At 41.2% G+C, this 24231-nt stretch overlaps 1 protein-coding gene across 3 annotated transcripts in view; it reads left to right on the forward strand.

The window, feature by feature from the left end:
* Positions 1–16435, forward strand: part of LOC106809183 (hemocyte protein-glutamine gamma-glutamyltransferase-like) — a 29408-nt gene extending 12973 nt beyond the window's left edge. The window contains exons 3-21 of one of the 3 annotated variants that reach the window (XM_014812173.1): positions 2162–2289; positions 4086–4226; positions 4727–4774; positions 5902–6053; positions 6805–6896; positions 7931–8084; positions 8439–8511; positions 8648–8766; positions 9366–9473; positions 9874–10048; positions 10502–10640; positions 10858–10961; positions 11577–11745; positions 12246–12340; positions 12971–13128; positions 13798–13924; positions 14536–14696; positions 15272–15408; positions 16057–16435. In XM_014812173.1, coding sequence (XP_014667659.1) covers positions 2184–2289; positions 4086–4226; positions 4727–4774; positions 5902–6053; positions 6805–6896; positions 7931–8084; positions 8439–8511; positions 8648–8766; positions 9366–9473; positions 9874–10048; positions 10502–10640; positions 10858–10961; positions 11577–11745; positions 12246–12340; positions 12971–13128; positions 13798–13924; positions 14536–14696; positions 15272–15408; positions 16057–16219 — 2421 coding nt within the window. In that variant the 5' untranslated portion in view covers positions 2162–2183 and the 3' untranslated portion in view covers positions 16220–16435. The remainder of the gene's footprint in view (positions 1–2161; positions 2290–4085; positions 4227–4726; positions 4775–5901; positions 6054–6804; positions 6897–7930; positions 8085–8438; positions 8512–8647; positions 8767–9365; positions 9474–9873; positions 10049–10501; positions 10641–10857; positions 10962–11576; positions 11746–12245; positions 12341–12970; positions 13129–13797; positions 13925–14535; positions 14697–15271; positions 15409–16056) is intronic. The other 2 variants (XM_014812175.1, XM_014812174.1) reach the window with 2 other exon arrangements.
* Positions 16436–24231: the final 7796 nt, after the last annotated feature.

Genomic DNA, 24231 nt, shown 5'->3' on the forward strand with positions numbered 1-24231 from the left:
GCACCCACGCTCACACACACACACACACACACACACACACACACACACACACACACACACACACACACATACACACACACACACACACACACACACACACACACACACGCACACACGCACGCACACACACGCACGCACGCCCACATGCGTGCACGCGCGCACACGCACATACAGCATGTGTGTGTGTGTGTGTGTACGAGCAGCCATGGATATCCAGCCTAGCTGGTGCGGGTAAATGATGCACAGATAAGCTGAACCTTCTCTCTAACTCAGTCATATCTGCTTAAGATCATACTCACCGCTTTGAAGACGCAAAAAATGGTTTTTGACCAGTACTGGTACTATTTTTGAAGGCGTACCAGTGGAGGAAGAGGGGGCTTGCGCTGGTGACAGATCAATGCCACGAGGGGAATGTGTATAGGCTGTTTATTTGCTTTCGCAGCTGCTGTGGCAACTTTCTGGCTTTCATTACAGCGTGCGAGTTTTGGATGTCAGTGTGGCTTCATTACCTACGTGGTTATGTCCCGTACATGTGAGGTTTTTTAGTTCCTGAATATCGGTTTGATTTCTCCATTTTTATTCGGTGCAACTAGTTTGTAATGTTAAACCATTTTTGTTTCCTTGTCAACTGCTAAACGTTCTGCTAATTGAATCTCAATCATAGCTTATATTTTTATTGAAACTATTTTACGTGCAAGAAGTATTTATATAAGGAAAGTGCAAAAAGGCAAATATCATAACCCATTCATGCTGTCGTTGGTATCCAAGGGTTTATTGAGACCCTCGTTTTAGATTGAGTGCCCCCGTGCACCCACCGTGTGTCGGATTATTAGACCCCTCCCTCATCCGGACAGCATTGCATCTACGGCAGGGTGCTGCCGCGTAGCCCCTGGCGTCGCGAGGGGGAGGGTGCGCTCCATGTCAGCTGCTACTGAACGACAGCGTAATCCTATTACTATTACACGATATAAGTTTCGCTGTGGGAAAAATTGCATCTGAAATTGCATTGGTGTTTCTGATTGTATATGTCTGTTCTATAATAGATGCGTAGGCTGGAGGGCTGCTGTTGGGGAGGGTGGGAAACCGCCCCCCGGGCGAATTTTTTTTCCCTACACGTTATATCCATTGGGCTCTTCTCATTGGGTGCTTTGATTTGACCACACCATAGATAGTGTTTGGGATACCATAGATAGTATATAAGCCGATTCGGTTTATAGTTAGTGTTAGGGTTCGGGTTGCGGTTAGGGTTAGGGGTAGGATTTTTGCATCATTCCTTGATATACGGAAAGTCTGATGCGGAAGTTGATATGCGTATATCAAGCCCAATGGATATAACGTGTAGGGAAAAAAATCGCCGCCCGGGCCATACATAGTTCAGCCTGGTAAACCAAATTTATGTTTAGGCTTGCTGTAAACCGGTTTCGGGCAATGAAAAAGACCACGCCGTACTTGCACAAATTATTCGTCTGATGATTTGGTTAAAATTGCCTAATGATGGCTGTATAATCATCTTATAAGGAATGACAAATAAAATTGGAGGGTACTTCAAGGGTTGTGTTGCTCTAGAGATAGACTTGAACCCTACTTATCCCATGAGTCGTGTCCTTGTGTGCGCAGATACGACCTAAAGTAAATTCCATTGTATATAGTGCTAGGCAGTGATTTTTTTATGATTACTCAGCCCCCCAATAACATTTATCCTGTAATTGTGGAATTTCAGTACTACGAGTGTATTATATAGAACACTAGAGAAATTATGTTACTGGAATTGCTCAAATTAACCAAAATAAAACACATTAACTAGCTTTAACTTTAAATAATCATCAATCAAATGCACAATACACCTTGGGATAAAAATCTGCTTAAATTATAGAACTATAATTATGGTTATACCATGTTGGTGTGTTTAGCACCATATTTCATCGTTCCCTCTCTTGTTTCGTAGTGACTATATGGTTTCTGTCATCGTACACCATACCTGTATTATTTTTAATCACTACTTCTTATTGTTGTTTAAAAGTGATTAGCAGATCTTTACAGTTGCCTCTCACACAAAACGAATAACCAGCAATTGACTGACAGATATCGTATAAAGCATGCAATTCGTGTGAGTTACAAAGTGTTGTTTTGTTAATTATTTTAATTTTAATTTTATCATTAGGTTAATAAGTGAAGCCGGCAGCATGTTCAGCAGAAGCAGGTACCAGGTGAGAGGAAGCAGCAGCACCAGTGGGAGGGTGCAGCCGGGAAGGGCCAGCCAGGGAACCACCCTGGCATCCACCACCGCATGTGAGTCACTCACTACACACGTGTGTGTGTGGTCGCTGAATAATAATGGGCTTATTATAATACTGTTGTTCACGTCTAGTGTACAGCACTGCCTATATACTCAACTAACTTTCACTATGAATAGGTGCAATAGAAATAACCGGGGTGTTAATTTAACTAAGTGCTAACTAATATTAATTATGGCTTATTAGTGATTAATTGACTTGAGTTAAAGATTGACTACATACTACATTGAATGCTTTACTCGTTAGGCTGAAATAAAATTTGACTGTATATTTATTCTTTGGAGATCATCTGAAATTTCCACCGGCTCTTACCGGCCCATAAAGTCCCATTTTCTCATGATGCGTTCTGCTTTTGCCATTTGGTCTCTGAACAGTTTTAAATTTTGACGCATAGAGCTTTGTTTTCTTCCTATGTGCAACCAACTTTGGAAACTGTTAACCAAGCTGCATATACGTGCTAGCTGTCTTTCTATGCTTGCAAAAACGATAAAGTCTATCTCCATGGGGAACCACATCTGGATATTTAGACTACAGCACAGTACAGCCCACATGCTAAGCGTACTAAACATGTTCTCACATGTAGACACAGGCGTGTAATTTTAGAAAGTATTTTTTGATGTAGGCGTTTCAGTCAATTGAATAAAAACGCAATGAAAAAGCTAGTGCGTTCGCACAGAAGATCTGAAGTAAGCAGCTTCATATGTCGTATTTTTGGTAATGACTGAAACGTGTGTAAATTATTGTTATAACTAAACTTGCAAAATTGTGTTATCTTTTCTACAGGATGAAATTTTTTTGTAAGCATGCATAGTTATCCATTTTTAATGAATATATATATTATATTCTTTTGAGTATCAGATGAATTTCTACTATTTAAATTTGTATTTCTGGCAAGATTGGTGTCGTCATCGATGACGGGGCATTCTGAATTAACGTTTTTAACCATAGCAAGCAATTTCCTTAGTTTAACATATTTTTGTATATCTTGCCTATCCCAGGAGAACTGCTCTGACTGCTTAATCATTATTTACACAGCATCTATGTGTTTGTGTAATTTTTCGGCTCCATATATACGGGAGTAAGATAATAAGAAATATTACCCCCCAAAGGGGTATTTCCTTATTAACAGTGAATAACAGGATTGCTGTTATTTACTTAATACTCCTGTTCTTATCTTACTCTAGATATAATGTATGTAACTGTAAGGCAGAGAAGCTATCTTCTGGTACAGGTAGATCGCTGGTGACTGGCTCCTAACCACTTCATCCCTTCTTCTTGGCACAAGGTTTACATTTTCAATCCAGTTTCGCATTTTATAACCTATTCCTAACTTTCCGGTGAAGGCCCACCACCTTGTGTTATACAACTGTTCTCTCTTGCACTTGGGTGCAGTGCCACCTGGGGGCATTGGTGATCATGGCTTTTGGCTATTACTCTCTTACTTTAATCTAATTTTAATAACAAACAATTATGAAAGAACGTTCAAATAAGTTGATACAATCATCAAAAAGTGTTAGAAGTAAAAAAATATAAAATCACAGTAACAAAGCAAACAACCAGAAACATTAAATGTGATTAAAAAATCTGTTTCTGTTCATGTTTTTCCATGTTAAATTGTTTGGTTTTACTTTGCTGTCTGGCCTCATGGAGATCGTACTTGTTCTATGTTTTCTCAGCACTATACTATATTCAGGCTGATGGTTCATCGCCCTTTTTGCTGTTTGACAGGAGAGAACGTTGCATGGCACGGGATGTGAGTATCACCTATATCCTATCCATTTGTTTATCCAGTCACAGCATTCAACGTCAATAAGTACGGGGGACTGGGATCTATAATTCCAGGGATGTCGTCGTGGAGTCGTGATCCGTCAGAGACATTTATGTCGCTCGGAAGTCCGGATTCTGGTGTGGGATCACCCACACATGGCCGAGGTACTGGTAGTGCCACCTGGTGGTAGCTGTCCTTCTCACATACACCCTCATGTCTTTCTATCTTTACATCCAATCGTGGTCAGGTCTGTTGATCTGAGACAGGTAGGTAGTGTGTTCTGGTGGCAGGTATGTGTACTTCTTTCTCTTTCACTCTCTTATAACCATTGGGGTAAGGAATTATCTTACAGACTTTTCCAAGACAAACTTGCAAACCAACATACTCAGACTTGCACAATTGTTAGCAATTGTTTGCATTTCATGTATAAACTGAACACTATACATACTAATATTTTTTTTACAAATTACTATTATCAATTATTTAAGGTTATCCTAGAAATGTACGGACTTTGTATTCGGGCAGAGGTTGTGAGGGAAAGTTTCTTTATTATAGTGTTAACATACATATGTTGTTTTCTGGGTTTAACAACTTAGCTGTGCGTGGTGGTGGTGGTTCACAGTTGATAGTTGTCTTGCTAAATGTATTTTTCTTTCATCGTAAGGTGTGTTCACATGCTGTGGTGTACCTATGGGCAGGCCTCGGCCAACAAGTAAGGCTGCATCCTGCCTGTTAGCGCCTGCATGATTTCTCTCTGCATATAAATGTACTTACACACGTCTAATCTAAAGTAGGCCTACGCATCCTCAATATTAACTAACGAAACTATGCCGTTGAAATTTATCCGTTCATATAACATGATTTCTGTGTCATTTTTGGTTTCAACTTAGTTAATATGACACTTCTCTAAACTTCTGTTGTCATTTCCATGATGTGATTCCACTCCCCCCCCCAGAAATTTAAATTTGCAACCCCCAGCGGGGTCATAACAATGTTTCCAGGGGTAGCTCGCTCTGGTCTAAGTCTTCTCTCATCTACTGCCCCCCCCCCACTGGAAATTTCCTGTGTACAGCCTTGTTGAGGATATATTGTTACTTTAATTATAAATGGTGATATGCATTTGCAAAGCATCTTAGCAATGCTACTGTGATAGGAACATGTTATTGTGTGCTATTAGTTTGATTTGCTTGCTTCTGTCGTTAATATTTCTGGTGTGGTGAACAATTGCGTTTATAGTAGTGGAGAATGTAGTTGCAATATTGCATCAAGTGCAAGCTTAGTATGTCTACATCAAGTCTATATATGCACGCGTGTATCATTATCAGAATGATTTCCTCTATTGCCGTACAGTGTTTGCTACTTACCGGGTGACATCCTATTTCATGGCATGGCTGTAATTTATGATCACTGTGAACTGTGCGCTTTATCAATTTAGACTTTATCTTGTCTGCGGTTGACTTAGGGGTATATCTGGGCTAATGCAGTAAAACATCTCTATTAAATATATTGTGCAGGTTATGGTTGCAATTCTATAGTTATTCGTAGATTCATTGATTATTACTATGCTTAGGTATTGAATTTTGCTTGATTTGTATGTTCCTGGCAGGTGCAATATCGCAGCTTACTTGAGTTTTACTGGGTGGTAGTAAAATAACAACCTTCATGCTGTGTAGTTTCATTGCCTGCCTCCGAATACTGGCTTGTAACTACATGCTATCCAAATAATGTATCACTAATATACGGGCAATATTGCAATTTTGTCGCTGCTCTAATAAAAACCTATCAAGATAGTGTAACTCATATATTATTTCCTATTGTCGCTCCACTCATGCATCACAGTAGGAAGTGGCCAGGACCAGAGTGCTATCCTGGAGGTGGGGAAGATTGATTGGGAGGCTGCAATAAATGCCACCGACCATCACACGGACAGGTTCGACGCCGTCGAGAGCGGCAAGCCAGTCATTCGCAGAGGCCAGGTCTTTAAACTTACCGTAAGTCTACTTCTACTTCTACTTTTATACTAGGAATAACGTCCAGGGAGTGCGCAACTCCAGGTGCATGTAAAAGATTAGTATAAAATATCAAGCACCCTCTTCTGTTCAGTTGATTTTTTTTGCGTTCTGCAGCATGAACGTGTATATTGCCATGTGTCTTTTTCTATGTAGGCAAATTCAGGTGCATATTACAGCCATGCTTGTACAGAAATCCAAAAATCCGGATGCCAGAAATCTGGACCACCCGAGAACCCGGAATTTTTCGAAAACTCAATTTTTTTAATTTAGCAGGCTTTTGTATGAAAAACTGTTATGTTTACATTTTGTCAAGTGTTGACTTTAAAACTGCTCGTTTGGATAAATGAAGCATGCTGTATTTGCTAATAAATAAACTATCAAAATTTACTTGTTAATCTCTTCCTTATTCCTCCTAAAATTTGAATTTTAAAAGTACTGCTCGAGAATCCGGAAAATCCGAAAATCCGGATCGACGAGCAGTCCGGATTTTCGGACTTCTACTGTAGTGGCATGTACCCTCTAACTGGACAAACTATTGTCTTTTACACCCATGCGTATATTATGCCAAACACCTTCTGTCGAGATAAATTCTCATGTCTTTTGCATCCATGCATTCCCATAGTCTTTTATCGTGCGTGGTGTTACGTTGGTGTGTAACCCTTTCCGTTGCTGGTAGTTTGTTGTTGCTGCCCTGTAGGATTCTCACTCATACTCTTCTTCTTGATTGCAGGTGCACTTCAAGAGGCAGCTGATCCCCCACCGCGACACAATCCGCTTCAAGTTTGAGTTTGGCCGAAACCCATTCATCTCCCGGGGAACTAGGTTACTTTTCTAGTCTCTAAGAGGCATTGAGGGCGTTTGTGCAATTTTTAATATAATCAAGAGCGTATAAAGAAGGAGAGCGTACAACGGTGAAATGCTGAAACCATGTTGCAGTATTAGTCGAATTAATAAACTTTCCCCGTTTTATTTTGACGATTCTTTGCAGTATTATTGATCAGTTGTCCTACCTTGTTCATATAAAACAAACCGCATGTCCCTACGATGCCTCTACGCTGAGATAATGAGCGGTGAAAATCTGGTATTTTCGCCGACCACCGACTAGACATTAGTCAGTACTGTGACCCACTCTCGAAGTGTGGCCAGTGTGTTGCTTCCGGTCGCCGCTGTGTAGCGCTGACTTGATACGTTATTACTACAGCATTACTACATCCAGCGTAAGGGGTGGGTCATCACCATGGCGATAAATAACAAGACGTTTTTGTGGAGTAATGGCTGCGTCAATGACTGGAAATGCGAGAAAAGATAGTAGAAGTAAAATAAATTTCATTGTCAATAAATGACGAAAACACGCAAGGTTTCCCGAAGCTATCGCCAGAACGATAGACAGTCGCAGTACTGACTGATCTGGAGTCGGTTTTCGGCGAAAATACCAGATTTTCACCGCTCATTATCTCAGCATGGGGGCATCGTAGGGACAAGCGGTTTGTTTTATATTAGCAAGGTAGGACAGCTGATCAATAATACTGCAAGGAATCGTCAAAATAAAACGGGGAAAGTTTATTAATTCGACTAATACTGCAACATGGTTTCAGCATTTCACCGTTGTACGCTCTCATTCTTTATACGCTCTTGATATAATGCATCACAGCATGTCGCATCATTGTGAAAGATGTCCTGGATGAGGCACCCACTCTTTAGGCAGGCACAGGGTGTAGGTCCCGGGTCAACGTATTATATCTTATTCATTCACAATATTATTTTTCATATTATTTAGTTGATTTATATTGTTCTTTACATTATTATTTTTCATATTGTTTAGATGGTTCGTGAGTTCTCTCGCCATCTTTGTATAGGGTGCTGAGAACGGTGCAGGGTAAGGAACTGGACAACAATGACTGGGGTGTGAGGCTGCGCACAATGAGCGGCACTCACACGATCATGGACGTCATGACACCGGCCGACTGTCCCGTCGGAATCTGGAAGATGAGCATCATCACCAACTTCAAGGTTCGTCGCCCAGATGCTATGTTATCGCCGATTTATCTCCTAGCAAGGAGCGTGTTTTCAAGAAACGTTTTATATGGAAGTTTGGTGTGGGAGAAACTTTCCACTTGATTTCTTTTCCCTTGGTGGAAAAGAATGAGTGGTTTTATTCTTGTGCACAGGTGCACAATAGAGTGAGGTATAAAATTAGCTTGAGTAGTCCCAAAATCTATCATTTGTAAAGAATATAGTTTTGTAACATCTAGATTATGAACAACAAGCGCATTTGCTAGACTCCTCCCTCACACATCTATTTAGGAATTTAATTGCAGCACATGCAGAAGGTTGGCAGTATACTCTTACTTTCACACATTTTAGGATGATGTGAAGAAGATGCAGACCTTCAAATGTGACCAGGGCATCTATGTTTTGTTCAATCCGTGGGTGAAAGGTATGTTTACTGACAACTAGCACTGACATGACGCACATGGCATGTCTAGGATCTGACGTGAGGTCGCAGTCTGTTTACAGTGAACTGTCGCGTAGGAATGCTGAATAGTACCAACTGTTATCGTCTGTTATTTTAGAGGATTTGACTTACATGGACGATAAGAAAGAGATAGAAGAATACGTGCTCAATGACATGGGAAAGATCTGGTGCGGTACTTCCAAGCGCCTACGATACCGAGCTTGGAACTTTGGGCAGGTGTGTAGCAAAGATGCCGATCCCGTATTTGCAGATCTTATTAGACCGCTTTTGTGCCTGCTGGCATGAAAGGCAGACCAATCTTAATTAAAACATGGTGAATCTGAAGTTGACATGAGTTCTACACTTTCTTTGTTCTGATAACGTATGCATCCCGTCCGGGCAAGGGAATATAATCTCAAACCAAACGTACTACTGCTGATCGAATTCTCTAAGACTAAGTTGCCATAGTTTTACAGCAACGCAGCTTCCACGCTTGTATTATCACGTGCATGGAGTGCCGCCTATGAATTCATATAATAGACTACTATGGAGTACCGACCATTACAGTTGTGCCAGCATAACTCTGGCCAGCCTTCCATGTATTCAGTCATGTAGTTTTGTATGCCAGCTTTCAACACTGCTGTATGTCAATTTTCTCTTTAATCAATAACATTACATATTAGCAATTTTGTATCGGCAAGTAATCGTCCTTTTAGCATATACCTTCCCATCTTCTTGAGTTCTGGCAGTAGTCACCCTAGATTATATATTAATTCTGTTTTCCCCAGATTATACACTCCTGAGTTTCTCATATGGATTTGTGCATTGTGTTTCAGTATGAGGATCCAGTGCTGGATGCAGCTATTCGCGTCCTGGATGCTTCCAAGCTGGATGCAGGAGCAAGAGGGAACCCAGTAAAGATTGTTCGCACCATCTCTGCCATGGTATGTATCTTGTAGACAGCTGAAGTCTGGGCTTCACTCTAGGCCATTACATGCATCCTTGTTATGAACAGTTGTTTGTTACAGTCTATAAATAGATGATGTGCTATGAATCGAAATCATTACAAATATTCAATTATTCAATTAGTTTTAGTTATTTAATTTATATTGATACAATGAATAATATAGAGAGCAAAGGAAATTTGTTATAGGCGATCTCACTTTAGCAGAAGTAATGATCTGTGCATTTATCTCATAGCAATTTGCTTCAAACCCTAACCTGTGTATGTTTTGCCATGTTTATCTGCTAACTTCTTTCACCCTCTAACAAATCTCTGACAGCAGTCTGTACTGTGTGACACGTATCTTCAGCAGCAGCTATGCGTCCTTACTCAATCCACAGGTGAATGCTCCTGACGATAATGGTGTGTTGGAGGGTAATTGGTCGGGAAGCTATGAGGGAGGTACCCCACCCACCCAATGGCAAGGCTCTGTCCAGATCCTAACGAAGTGGTTTGAGAGTGGTGAGCCAGTCTGCTTCGGGCAGTGCTGGGTGTTCTCCGGTGTCACCACCACCGGTACGTGATATGTCATAATTTAAAGAGCCCGTTGTTAGTATAGATTCATGTAGAACTTCTTCTTTTGAGCACAAAATGGAGATATGCGTTGTGTAGTACCATTTGTAACACAGAGATCCCACTTGCAACTGCAATAGTATTGTGTCATTTTGTCAAAATTGCCTTCTCAGCAAGTTTTCTTTCACAACCTTTATAGTATATATATATCAGGAGTCTATCAATAGACATATTGATAGACTCCTGATATATAGAATGTAGACAAATGGTAAGGGAACATGTTTTGAGTGCAAATTCTCGCTTTTAGTTGCAGTTTGCTAACCATGATCATATAAGGGTTGTACGTAGATACGACCGAGACTGACTATCATGCATAGTAGGTGTGGTACAAATATGATGGTATCATTTCTACATGACCAAAAACAATTATTTCTATTGTGTGTTTGTCTGTAACAGTCTTGAGAGCTTTGGGAATACCTGGTCGCAGCGTTACCAATTTTGCATCTGCACATGACACCAACTGTAACATCACAGTTGATTTCCACTACTCACAGGATTACAGCAAGCTGGAGGACATGAACATGGACTCCATCTGGTGAGTCAGTATGCAAGCTTTCAGATGGTGTAGGGGCGCTGTTAACGCAAAGTCTAATTAATGTTTGTATTTAATGTTTTATTGTATGAAGAAAACTATGATCCCGTGCTAAAAATATTGGAACTTCAACTGGCTCCAATTTGAAAGTTACATTTCTTATCTTCTGGGTCCTTTGTCAATGAGTAGTTATATTCATGTTTGTGTGACCATTTTTTAGGAACTTCCATGTTTGGAATGAATCCTGGATGGCACGCCCTGACCTTCCAGCCGGCAATGGAGGCTGGCAAGCTATTGACGCTACCCCACAGGAAACAAGCGAAGGTGGGAGATGTTTGTAGGATCACTGAACAAATGAATGAAGATCAGTCTTTATGCTATCTCGTTCTCATCAATATTTATATCCATGATTTACATTAGTAATGAACTACCATGGGATTTAAACACTAAAACGTATGATTGTGCTAATTTCAAGTAACAAAAATATATATATTGCAAACTTTTCGAAGTTTATCATGCTTTCATGTGCCTGGAGATTTTTTCCTTTATGGCTTATTTGTTTCGAAAAGTATTCATGCTATCACCATAAACCTATTCACACTAGAATAGATAGTGTGGAATAGATTCAGGCTATCACTCATATGGAAGTGATCAATCAATTGCACGATTAAAAATTTAATTTCATAAAAATCATTATAATTAACCTCGATGTTTAATGATGTTTAACACATGTGTAAACATGTAAAACAAATGTGTAAACACATGTGTAAACATGTGTTTACACATGTGTTTAAACATGTGTTTAAACATGTGTTTAAACATGTGTTTACACATGTGTAAACACATGTGTAAACATGTAACACATGTAAAACATGTGTAATTAACCGATGTTTAATTAAATTCACTGTGGTGTTGATTGGCTGGTGGTTATCGTGGCAGGTGTGTTTTGTGCCGGTCCTGCTGCAGTGTCAGCCATTAGAAAGGGTGAGGTTGGTATCCTTTATGACGCACCCTTCATCTTTGCTGAGGTGAATGCCGACATCATTCACTGGCTCTGCCCCGACCTTGAAACCGAGGACATGGTCAAGCTGAAGATGGACACAAACGGGTGAGCGCCAGCATAGTTCGGAGGCGCTTTAGTTAAGGAGGGTTCCCCACAATCCTGGAAAATGTTAGCTTGACAGATCCAGTGCAATTCTGAACAATGTTAGCTTGATAGTTCTACTGCAATTCTGAACAATGTAAGCTTGTCAGGTTTACTGCAACTCTGAACACTATTAGCTTGTCAATTCTACTGCAATTGTGAACACACTTAGCTTGCCAATTCTACTGCAATTGTGAACACTCTCTTAGCTTGCAAATTCTACTGCAATTGTGAAAACTCTTAGCTTGCCAATTCTACTGCAAATTTTAACAACGGTAGGTCGCCAGTATTCTGCTCAGCAATTATGAAGAATCTAGGTGTCTACATGTTGGGTAGAGTACCATTCATTATAGCCTACATTCTTGTGAGACCCGCCATGTAGTTATCATTGTAGGTGAACATTCAATGAGCTTGATGCTACTGTATATGTAGCTCTCACCTCAGTCTACGACTGTGTTTTGCAGAGTCGGACAATCTATCAGCACCAAGCGTCCAGGTCCGATGGGAATTGGAAATTCCGACAGACTTGATGTTACCGATTCCTACAAAGCTACTGACAGTACGTGGCTGTACTATATGTAGAACTCAGTCATGCATATATTGCTTTGATCAGGTTTGGGTTTCATAATGCCACGATGGTCGCTAAATTTTAGCATGCAACTTAATGAACATAATAGGCATTCTCCTTCTTATTTTGTCTTGCGTCTGGCACAGGAAATCTAATCTGGATCCATGTCTGCTGGCATCACCTTGCTATAAGGCACATGGCATGGGCTTTCCGTAGAGCATCTATGTACATTTTGGATGTGTGTTACGATGTGTGTAAAGAAGAGAGCAGCTATGATTAAAGCCCTGTCTTTGTACGTATCAGCTGTACGTGGATCTTACAGTGAGTTAGGAGATGAGTGAGCCAGGATGGCTCTGGTTATTAATGCCCTATTTATCAGTCAGTCTATCTTCCTATCTATATGTCTGTCTGTCTGTCTGTCTGTCTGTCTGTCTGTCTGTCTATCTGTCGGTTTGTCTGTCTGTCTGTCTGTCTCTCTATCTGTCTGTCTGTCTGTCTGCTGTCTGTCTTTCTCTTTGTCTGTCTGTCTGCCTGTCTGTCTGTCCATCTCTCTTTCTGGCTGTCTATGTGTTGATCTATCTATCCGTGTACATCTCAGCTGAGTGTTGTGTTGCATTACAGGGAGTGATGAAGAGAGAGCAGCTGTGATCAATGCTCTCATGCGAGGACACAGCTCCAGCACGACTGCATACGACGTGCTGAAGGAAGACGTCATATTCACCCTTGACGACAAAGACGACGTTCTCATTGGCCAGCCGTTCTCCATCTTTCTGAAAATGGTGAGTTAGATGTCAAGGACAGGTCTAGGAAGGGCGTGACAGCCATGACATTTTTCAGTATGTGGCAAAGATTTTTAAGTAGGAAAAAAAGATTAGGAGGAAATTAATACTTCAAGATAGAAAATACATAGATTGGTCCCATCAGATCATAACCAGATTTCTCTACTAATCTCTGTTGGGGTGGAGGTACCCCCAAACTCCCTCGGCTCCACATGCATGTGATCGCCCTTAAGGAAATCCTGCATGTTGCTCTGTTTGCCCCATATTGTTATTACTGAGGATTGTAGTCACAGGAAAGCCATTGAAGATGTAAACTTGTACCTTAATAGAGCCAGCATTGTTAAATGAGTTGTTCAATAGTGACCATTAGTACACCCAAACCTGTATGTAAGTTTCACTCAAGGGAAATGCCAAAAGAGTCCTTCGTAGTCAGGTGTTTGTTCTATAAAAGTAACCACTAACACAGTTGACTGTACAGTACTTAGTTGTGAATACATATTGTGGTGCATTTTAAGGGGGTGGTTTTGATACTGGAGCATATCACAACGTTATATAATTGTCAAATGATTTCATGCGTTACCAACGTTGTCGTGTTTAGTAATGTTTATTAGAGTTCTTCCATTGTATAACTAAGAGAAAGGAATATAATGGTCTGTGTGCACTTGGCAGAAAAACACGTCGAAGGAAAAGCGTACGGTGGAGATAACAATGCACCTAGAAACAACTTACTACACTGGAGTGGTGGCCGAGAAGGTGAAGACTGAGAAGTTTACAGTTGTCCTCGAGCCACTAAAAGGTATTTAATTGTTAAATATTTTTATTTATTTTGTATTTATGCATCCAATAGTTTCATAGCTTGGTTTGATAGAGTCCATAGACTTGTGTTTACCATTATAGCAAAATTATAGTGTGCTAAAGTAAAGGTAAAAGTAATGCACAACAAGGCAAATACTACTTTTACAATCATTGTTGAAATAATGATGGTGGTACAATTATATGACGTATTTTGCTATCAACTGGAAGTGACTATATGATTCTTATATGGGAACTGTGGAACTATCAATAATTTATTATATCGTACAAGTATTGTCAGTTTGCCACAGTGTTAACATGTACACTGTAACATGTATTAACATGTAACATGTGTTCACAGTTGTATAACCATGTCACCAATATGTGGGGTTGAGTAACTGTTTATCTATACTCACCTTCAAACTACTTTCTAGTGTTTCTGCAGTAGCCTGTGATGTAAAAATGTGAGAATTTTCCTGGTTTATTTCCTCTTACAGAGAATTTTAATGAATAAGCTTTCTTCATGGGGCTTTGCTGCTAATTAGTAACACAATTAACTTAATAATTAACTTGTAATAACAAACTCACATATTTGCCTTTGTTACACCTTCGCAGATAATAAGAGTTCCATTACTGGTGTACCTGATGAATACCTGGATTTGCTCGTTGATCAGGCCGCGTTCCAGGTGTCTGCCATTGGTACTGTCAAAGAAACAAAGCAGGTGATATGCCTGAGTGACGACTTCCGTGTTCGTGCACCTGATGTCATTGTCAAGGTGAGTTTATGATTGTTAAATATATGCTTGTACATGCTCGGGAATACGTAATAAACACATTACGTTCATTATGCTTATCTTATCTGATATCATTTTCAGTGGATGTACGGATGATATTTATATGGCAATGCGTCTTATGTCATTGTCAGTGTGAGTGTGTGTTGATAAGATTATGTGTGAGCACCTGACATCAGTAATGGTATCAGTAGTGGTATCAGTAGTGCGTATTAATCAAGTGCTTCTGCATGGGGCTGATGTACTTTGGTCTGGTCGTGTGTGGTTGATTGTGGGTCATTGCTATTGATGTCAGTTTTTGTGCTAATGTATATTCTCTTTACAGCAAGTGCTTTTCTTCTGAAAAGAAAATAGTGTGTCGTTAGTAATCTTGCTGAGAAATACGTGAGCTTCCTGGCCGTAATAATATCACCTAAATAAATGTTAAGAAGAAGAAGAACGTTGCAACTCAACATCCTATATCCACAACGGGTTGTTTCAGTATTCGAACTTAGTAAGTGGTTTAAAAAAGTTTGTTTGGAGGCAGATTTGCTTTAATGAGTGACCTACCTCTATTACAGTCTGACGGCAAGTGCCAAGTAGGCAAGCCATGCAAGGTCGACGTCAAATTTGTCAATCCTCTGACGAAGATTCTGCACAAATGCATGTTTATCCTCGAAGCTCCTGGTTTAGAAAAACCACACGAAATCGCATGCAGGTAAGCACATGATACTCCTGGGCTCGAAATACGACAGTTGTACGAATAATAAACCTATATATGCCATCAGCTCTCAACAACATTTCCGAGGACACTGCTGTGTGAAACTTATTAGAGATTGCAGAAATACCATCACGGCCTCCTGTTTGTATAAACGTAACGATTACGCCGTACCAAGATATTACATCATTGTGTTGAAATACGTATGTTACTTGATTGTTCCAAACGCAGAACCGAGCTATAGTATTCTATAGTATAACTATAGTATAGTATAACTACTCTATAGTATAGAACCACCTATAGTATGTGGGAGTTGTGTATGTGTCATTGCAGCTTCTAGCGGTACTGGCCCATTAGTCAACTGTTAGCATTATTTAATTCCACTGTAGCAGCGCCTGTGTGCGCCGTGTTATCAGCTGATTTATTCACATCCTACCTGTGAAATAATTGTGATGTATCATGTTTCTGGTGAACTCTGATCAAGCAGTGCGTGTCTGTGCGCCGTGTTATCAGCTATAATTTATTCACATCCTATAGCTACCTGTGAAATAATTGTGAGGTTTCTGGTGAACTCTGATGCAGCAGCGCGTGTGTGCGTCGCATCACGAGCTAGTGTACTCACGCCACGCGTCTCTGCTATGCTTGCAGTAACGTCGAGGCGAAAGGCACGGCGTCGATGTCATACACGTGCCAGCCGAAGCACGCCGGCATGAAGACCATCCTCGTGAGCTTCACCTCGAAAGAGCTGTCCGATGCGGATGGATTCTTAACGGTAGATGTGAAGCCGGCAGCAACATCAGCACATCGTTAAGAGCTGAACCTGGGACGGTGCAGTAACAACTAAACTTGAATAAGCTCAGTGCGGGCTTGGCCTGCGTGGCGCAGTAACAGCTAAACCTGGGCCAGTGTAGTTGGAGGTAAAACTGAAACCCACCGTGCCCATTTGGTGGTGCTGTAGCCTCTCTCTTTCTCTCTCTCTCTCTCTCTCTCTCTCTCTCTCTCTCTCTCTCTCTCTCTCTCTCTCTCTCTCTCTCTCTCTCGCTCGCTCTCTCTCTCTCTCTCTCTCTCTCTCTCTCTCTCTCTCTCTCTCTCTCTCTCGCTCGCTCTCTCTCTCTCTCTCTCTCTCTCTGTTTCTTGCTCACCCATGCTCTTGACGTCTTGCTATGACAGATGGTGGAGGATGTATACTGGTGTGGGCGACTATTTTTTCGACTTTGTGCTACTTTTGGAAAAGCATATGCGTAATACTGCTTGTTCGAAAAAAAAAGAAAACTAATCAAGAAGCATATTGATCAAAAGATGATGGGATGGATTCAAATGTTTTGTATGAAGGGGAAGAAGAATAGAGTTTGTGACTATGCATGCACATTATGGTGTTCAATTTATAGTTGCTTCCACAATCAAACTGCCCAATATTGTCGTTGCAATCATGTATTCTCTGCTAGCAATACGAAATTACGTTTGGCAGAAGATATCTTATTCTTCTCTATCAGTACTTCGAAGTTCCTATCTATCATTCTGCTAACATTTGATATGTCTTTGTTAAGGATTAGAGGAATTTAATATGTTGCTAACGGTTCTTGGGTAAAACAAAAATGAAAAAATCAAATCTGCTTTGGTATATGCAAGGCGAAAAATATTGTAAAATTGTTTTCTAAACTAAAGTGACAAAAATGTTCAAGAAAAAGGCAAGATAAAACAAAGTTGGCTTTAATCACTAACCACTCATGCCATTGCTGAAATTTCAACACAACTTATAATCTAGGTGAATGTTTTTTTCAAGCTTTTGATGCTGCTATGCGAAATATGGAAATTTGAATTTTTGTCAAGTTGTTATTTTAATACTCACATATATACACACACACATATATATATATATATTCTGTGATTAGTAAGAAAACTGCCCAGCCTATATTGACTGCACGATCTATCAAATAATGTATTATTTCTCCATGCTAATTAATCTGTTATTGATTTACTGTATATTCCGCAGTTCTATCTCGGTAGATATTGTACGTACTGCCGTATCTCTCCTTAGAGCATTAATTAGAGTATGTTTTGCCGTGTTTTCCCCAAGAGGTAGCTACATAACGTTGATGCTGCTGTTTTGCATATCGACTATCTGGCAGCCCACCACTACCACCAGTCAGTGGAACTTGTGCTATTATGCTTCGCTGATAGATCTGTGTAACCCTGGTGTGCGTGGTGTAAGATCTGTGTTACGTTAGTTTTATTTCTTCAACTGTTAAAAACGCATTATGTGTGTGCAATTGCTTAACAGGGTTGAAATAAGATTACAATAGAGGTTGACAGCTAGGCCCTAGGTGTTTTAGGGGTTTTATTAACAGCTGATGAGATTATTGTCGCTAGGATATAGGTATACTGATGCCGTCTATCTCACAAACTTGGCAGCAAGATGTTAGTTGTTAAAAATCACTGCCGTATGAATTTAGTAGGCTTTATGGCGTTGTTTTTAGATTTATAGGGTATATGGTAATGTCAAGGAAGAAGTTTCTTTATATGTAGCAGCTAGCACTGAGCGCCTTGTCATAATGTATGTGACAGATACAAGGCGAGATATGCGAGGTGATATTGTATGCAAGGACTGTAGTTTTAAGTATTAACAACTCGAGTTTACAAATAATTTTTTCTACTTTTAAAAGTTGAACTAGAACTTTACATGTGAAAATTTGCGTTGAAAAAAAAACCACTCTAAACAACGTTTTTAGTGTATCGTCTGTTGGTTTTATGTGTGTGCGTCCCCGTGTGCGCGTGTTCGTATGTGGGGATGTAAGACTAGAATCTTGATGGGAGCTGCTTTCGTACAAAAGAAATATTGATGTATGGTGCGTTGGTAAGAGGAACATTTATTATCATGAACGTTTTTCATGTTGAGTCGCTTGAATTCGATAAAGCTGTCTAACATTGATATTAATATAACGGTTTGTTGGCTGGAGGATGATAAAGATATCTGGGTAAATGTATATAGGGGCCTACGTGTAGCTAGACTGAGATACATCAAACACCGAAACGATCCAACAGAAAAATAATTACTGTCGATCGCTCTTACGGGGCAGGCACCGTCTGGTTACGGTGTTAGTTCCTCTTCGTTATATAGGAACACCATTGGTTCTACATTTCGCTTTCCAAATTCAGCCGTCGTTTCCAAAGCTGAGCAGCGGTGTTAGTTTCGTGGGTTTCTGTCTTGGTCTCTAATCACGATCGTGCGAAATATGTTCTCTTGCATTCACGGTCGTCGTCGATGGTTGTCGTTGTGGACGTCGATCTGTATATAGAACTTCCACACGCACATACGCCGGCCACCATTTGCGGCCTCGTTTGCAAGTAATAGTTCACTTAGCCGTTACCGTACTGTCTGATATATTTTCGGTTTTCGAACTTATATCTCAACAACGACACGTCCAACACTCCAAAATTACCGTACACAGATTTATGCAGAACTTCGACTATGACTCGGCAAATTATGTCCACTATCTTTGAGACTAACAATTTACTACCAGGGCAGTATACATCTGTTGACTATGCTTATATTGCAAAAGCAAACTGTAAAACTACAGCGCAATTTAAAAAAAGAAAGAAATTTTATCACCTTATCATTAGGGTAAATAATATTCTATACACCGGATGTGAATCGATCATATTGATAATGGATGACGTGAAATAATTCCCTTTGTAAATAATAAATTTGTCGACTAGTAATGCTGATGCAGGGGCGGCGCCGCGTTTTTAAAAGTAGGGGGGCCCAATTGAAGGAGCGAAGCGACCGAGCAGGGGAGGGTGTGGGAGGGGGGTTTCCCCCCTCCGACAGCAGGGAGCTTTTGCAATTTTTGCACTAAAATGGAGCGATCTGGTGCACATCGAAGGTGAAAATTTCAAAATTTCAAATGGAAGAAAAACGGAAATAACACCTTTTCAGTACATGTCTATGTACATGTCAACTATAGTGAAGTATATAATTTGCATCAATATGAATACATGTAATAGGAATAAAGAATATGAAATAGTGAATCTTTTTCAAGGCGTACAGAAATTTCCATTTTCTTCAACCTGGTAATAGTTCAAAAATAACTCGACTAGCTTTTATCTTTAGTTTATCTTCATGTTGCTGACAACAGTTTTGCCTTTAAAAACCCAAGCTGCTAGGTTATTACATAACGAATACATCAACTATTTATTAATTAAAAAGACTTAAGAACTAAAGTGCAAACTAAACTAAAAGAATAAAAGGAACTATATAAAATTTATACACAAAACTAACACAGACCTTGAGCTTGCAGGCTTCAACTAAGAATAAACAAGTTCGTCTTACAGAAACTATTCAATATTCATAAATAAATATCAACCATCTACTTAGATATAAAGTCCCAGAAAGCAGAGGTGACCCATGAAAATATATAATTATTTTATATATTTCAAGTTTTTAATTTTCTCTGTAGACCTACTAATGATGTCCTACCTATGAGTTGATGCAGTGGCGTACGCAGGATTTTAGAAAGGGGGGGGGTGTTAGGAGCACGCGAAGGGGGGTTCTGGGGGGGCTCTCCTCCAGGATTATAGCACCCCTCAGATGAGTTTTATGCGCAAAGAAAAGGGGGACCCGACAAACTAGACCAAGACCAAGAAAACTGATCAACGCACGCCGGAAACGGTAAAGATTACTCTGATAGCCGGGTGTGCGCTTGCAGGCGTTGGACTGGGGTGGGTGTCCAGGGGTAGATAAATGATTATCAAGCTGCGTACGCAATAAAGTTTATTTCTTGCGTAAGAGCGTGTGTGGGTACGTGCAAATTCGACGTGTCTCCATAAGTTTGGCGATTTATCAACGCAGTTATTAGTAAATTTCGTCAGCGAATATTTACGAGCGTGAGTCTAACAGGTCTATCCAGCCACAGGTCTTTTAGTGCGATTCAGTCAACGAGCAAAATTTACGTAACGAAACCCTTTGCGTAGGGAAGTGCTGTATGTGTCAAGAGAGAAGAGAGAGGAATGGATGAAAGAGAGCGAGAGAGAGAGAGACGAGCAGAGAAGAAGAGAGAGAGAGAGAGAGAGCGATGAGAAGCAGAGAGAGAGAGAGAGAGAGAGAGAGAAGAGAGAGAGAGAGATGAGAGAGAGAGAGAGAGATGAGAGAGAGAGAGAGAGAGAGAGGTGCGTGCCGTGTCGTGCGTGCGTGCGGCGTGTCGTGAGTGCGGGGTGGTGTGTGTCGTGTGAGAGAGAGAGGGGGTGTCGTGTTGTGGTTGGTATGGTGACAGACAGAGAGAGAGAGCCACGGAGGAGAGAGAGAGAGAGAGAGAGGAGGGAAGGGAGGGAAAGATGAGGGAGAGAGATAGAAGAGTAAGAAGAAGAGAGAGAGAGAGAGAGAGGGAAGAGAGCGTAAGAGACGGAGTAGAGCGCGTGCAGGAAGCGGAGAGAGAGAGACGAGAGTAAGAGATGAGAGAAATAGAGAACGGCGAGGAGAAAGCAGAGAGGTTATGTGTGTGCGCACGCCGACGCGCGCACGCGGGTGTACGTGTGTGAGAGAGAGAGCTGTGACGTGATGTGCTTGGTGCTGTCTTGCTGCTGGGTGTGGTGTTGTGTGGTGGTGCTGTTCTGTGTGTGCTGTGCGTGGCGTGCGTCCGGTATGTTCAGGCAGCAGCGTGGCGGGGCGTGTGTGTGCGCTGCGTGAGAGTAGAGAGAGAGTAGAGAGAGAGAGAGAGAGAGGCTGTGCGTTTTGTGCTGGTGTGTTGTTTAGTGCAATCAAAATACTGATCCCAAACTACGTACATCTACAGCCAGTCGATCAAACGTGTCATAGGCCTACACTCATAGTTAAAAAAAGCTTGCGTTGATAGCAGAGGAGATGCAGTAAACGTGGAAATTCTGAAATCTCCCATATGTTATAGGTCAAACTTGGCAACGATAGAACATAAATATGTTGGCCAAGCAATCGCAATTCTGTCCAATCTACGAAATCTGCCGTACTGTGTGGCAGCCTCATGGAACTGTAGCACCTAAAACCCACGCATGATAAACCTGTTGGTAAGTCGGATCCTCTTAACCGTCTTCGTGCTCCTTCTTTCTTTTTTTCTCTCTTTTGTTGGAATCTCAGGGGGGGATATATTGTAGCAGGCCACCGCCCCTCCTTTAAGAGGCATGGGAATTCAGGGATGCATCCCCTCCATCCCCATCGGATTTACGCCGTTTAGTGACTTGCGGAGCGCTGCGGCCATAGCGCGTAGCGCTGGCACGGCAGCGGAAATCGGGGGACGCGGGGTGCTCGAGGGGGTCTCCCCCGAGTTTGAAAGAAAAATGAAAATCCGCCTAAAAATACCGCATTCCCTTGCACATTTTTCTGTATTATATCATATCTTTACTTGTTGTTGTTTCATTAAAATCATCATGATTTTGGATCAGAATCAGAACATATTTGTCATCATCAGCCATTCCTCCTAGGCGTACTGCACACAATCATTTTTATTGGCTAATAAGCCTAAAGAAAAATTACCATGTTCATCGGGCCTCACACCTTGCCAATACTATCAGTCGTGCAACGAAATTACAAGTCATCGATCATTATATATATTAGTACCGTGCCAATCGACATACACAGCCAGGTTCGCATATCTTTCTACTTATATTGTAGGAGAGTTGAAAAAAGGTGCGACTAGCGGTCACTTAGATGTGTGTGGTTAATAAAAAAAAAAATCCTAATATACCTTATGCCTGTCCGATTCATAAAAAAAATTCAAATATCAGCAAACTAGCCGCCTCATTTCTACCTTACGCAAAAATAGAGAGAGAGCTGTCCCAAAAAATGAGTTATTTTAATGATGAAAAAGATGCAGAGAAACCGCCTAAATGCAATCAGCGTAAAACGGCCGTTTCCATTGCATGTTAGAATAACGTCTTAGGATGCTAGAAGTAGGGAGGATATCTTTTTAGCTACAGCCGTATTGCTGGATGTTTAGCACAACATACAAAAACTATAATATAAGCAGATCAATAGGGCCCTCACTGTTCTCTCTCCCTTCCTTTTCCACTTTTTCTCTGGTCTCTCCATCTTCACACCACACAAACCTCTCATCCTCTCTCTTCTCATCTTTTAATCTTAATTCTCATCTCCATTTCCTCTCATCTCTCTCTCCATATGCTCTCTCACTCTCAAGTCATCTCTATTTCACTATGTTATCACATAAAAACCCTCACCATTCATATCTCGTTGTACGCGTCTCCCTCTCCTCTCTCTCTTCTTCCTCTCTCGGTCTCTCTCTCTCTACTCTCTCTGCTCCCTCTCTCTCTCTCTCTCTCTCTCTCTCCTCCCCGCCCTCTCTCATCTCTCCTCTCTTTCTCCCGATCTCTCTCTCTCTCTCTCGTCTTCTCTCTCTCTCTCACTCGTTCCTATGGTCATCTCTCTCTGAGCCTGTGGTTATTCAATCAGTATCAAAGTACTATTCCTTCTCCTCTATTGTTTAAAAAATGTTGTTTGTGGGACAAAGGCAAAGGGGGTGTTTAACACCCCAAACATCCGCCTCCTGGCGGAGCCACTGAGCTGGATGGTTATACATGCATTGACTGAAAGCCCTTGAACATATAATATTCACCTTCCGAAACTCCAACTAGAAACATATGTCCTACAGCATGAACCCGGCTGTAGATACCACACTAACATTATTTGCATTGTTTTATTTGTACACCGACACAGAAGCGCTCGGGGTATGCAGCGGCCACCCGTTTTCAGGTGGGCCCCCATGTCTGTGCTGAGATTGCGACCCGCGCTCACAGGGCAACCGTAAGAAAAGTAAATTTTCAAAGAAATCACCGAGCCCAAACACTCACCGATATAGTCGCGCAGTTAGAGCTAAAAAAAACCTATATATGTGTTCACAAAAATCGCGGCGTAAATAGGAGATATGCATGCCAGAGGCTAGGCTAAGTACTGCGTGCTGGCGTACTTAAGCCGTGCGACGGCGTATGCAGTATAAGTACAGTGTGGCTGCATATGCGTACGGTACTGATATTCGACCGTCGATCGAGCCTCGAAGCACAGGATCAGGCCCCGAAGTCCGCAACGCGTAAAATTGGTGCAAATACGACGCTGCGCGCTGTCATTGTCCTGTTTGCTATAGAGTAAGGCTAAGAGGGACTACAAATTGGATTTGCTATCACGATCAACTACCCTCTCTCCTATCAATCCTCTCTCCAGTGGGCAGATGAAAATGTGGATATACCAGCTGCTCTTTCCTCTTTCCCCTTCCTCCCCGTGTTCCCCGTCCCCTCCCCGTTTCCCTTCCTTCCGCTACTACCACATCTCACGCATCACTACAAGACATCACGACCTACATTAGACATATCCTACCACAAATTCTGAGACCCCCAAACAAGGGAGGCGAGAGAGAGGAGACGAGAGCACAACCCCGGCCACCTACACCCGGGCAGCGCCCCGTACCCCCCCCGCTGCCATGCAATTACCGCAACAAAAGAAATAGGTTTGTTCGAACAAGTAGCATGCTAAGATTTACAATCTAATTTACGTAAACAGACACAACAGTAGGCCACCCAATTCCAAAACGAGCCCTGTGTTCTTAATCAGCACAGAGTGCTGAACCAATACATCCGATAGTTATACCTTCCATAAAAGATAGTGATACTAAATAGAGCAACTTTCATCTGTCTCATCCTTAAGTATCTATCTCACTGAATCTAATTTACTCATTGAAAACTAAGATGGGGCAAGGTATAGGTGATTTCAGGAATATAGTGATGGTGAAATAAGATATAATGGTTTTTAAAAAAGGGATTTTTAATCAATTACGAGCAAACATGTAT

Source organism: Priapulus caudatus, unplaced genomic scaffold, assembly GCF_000485595.1.
Source record: "Priapulus caudatus unplaced genomic scaffold, Priapulus_caudatus-5.0.1 Scaffold334, whole genome shotgun sequence".
In the NCBI taxonomy this organism is placed as follows: domain Eukaryota; kingdom Metazoa; phylum Priapulida; class Priapulimorpha; order Priapulimorphida; family Priapulidae; genus Priapulus; species Priapulus caudatus.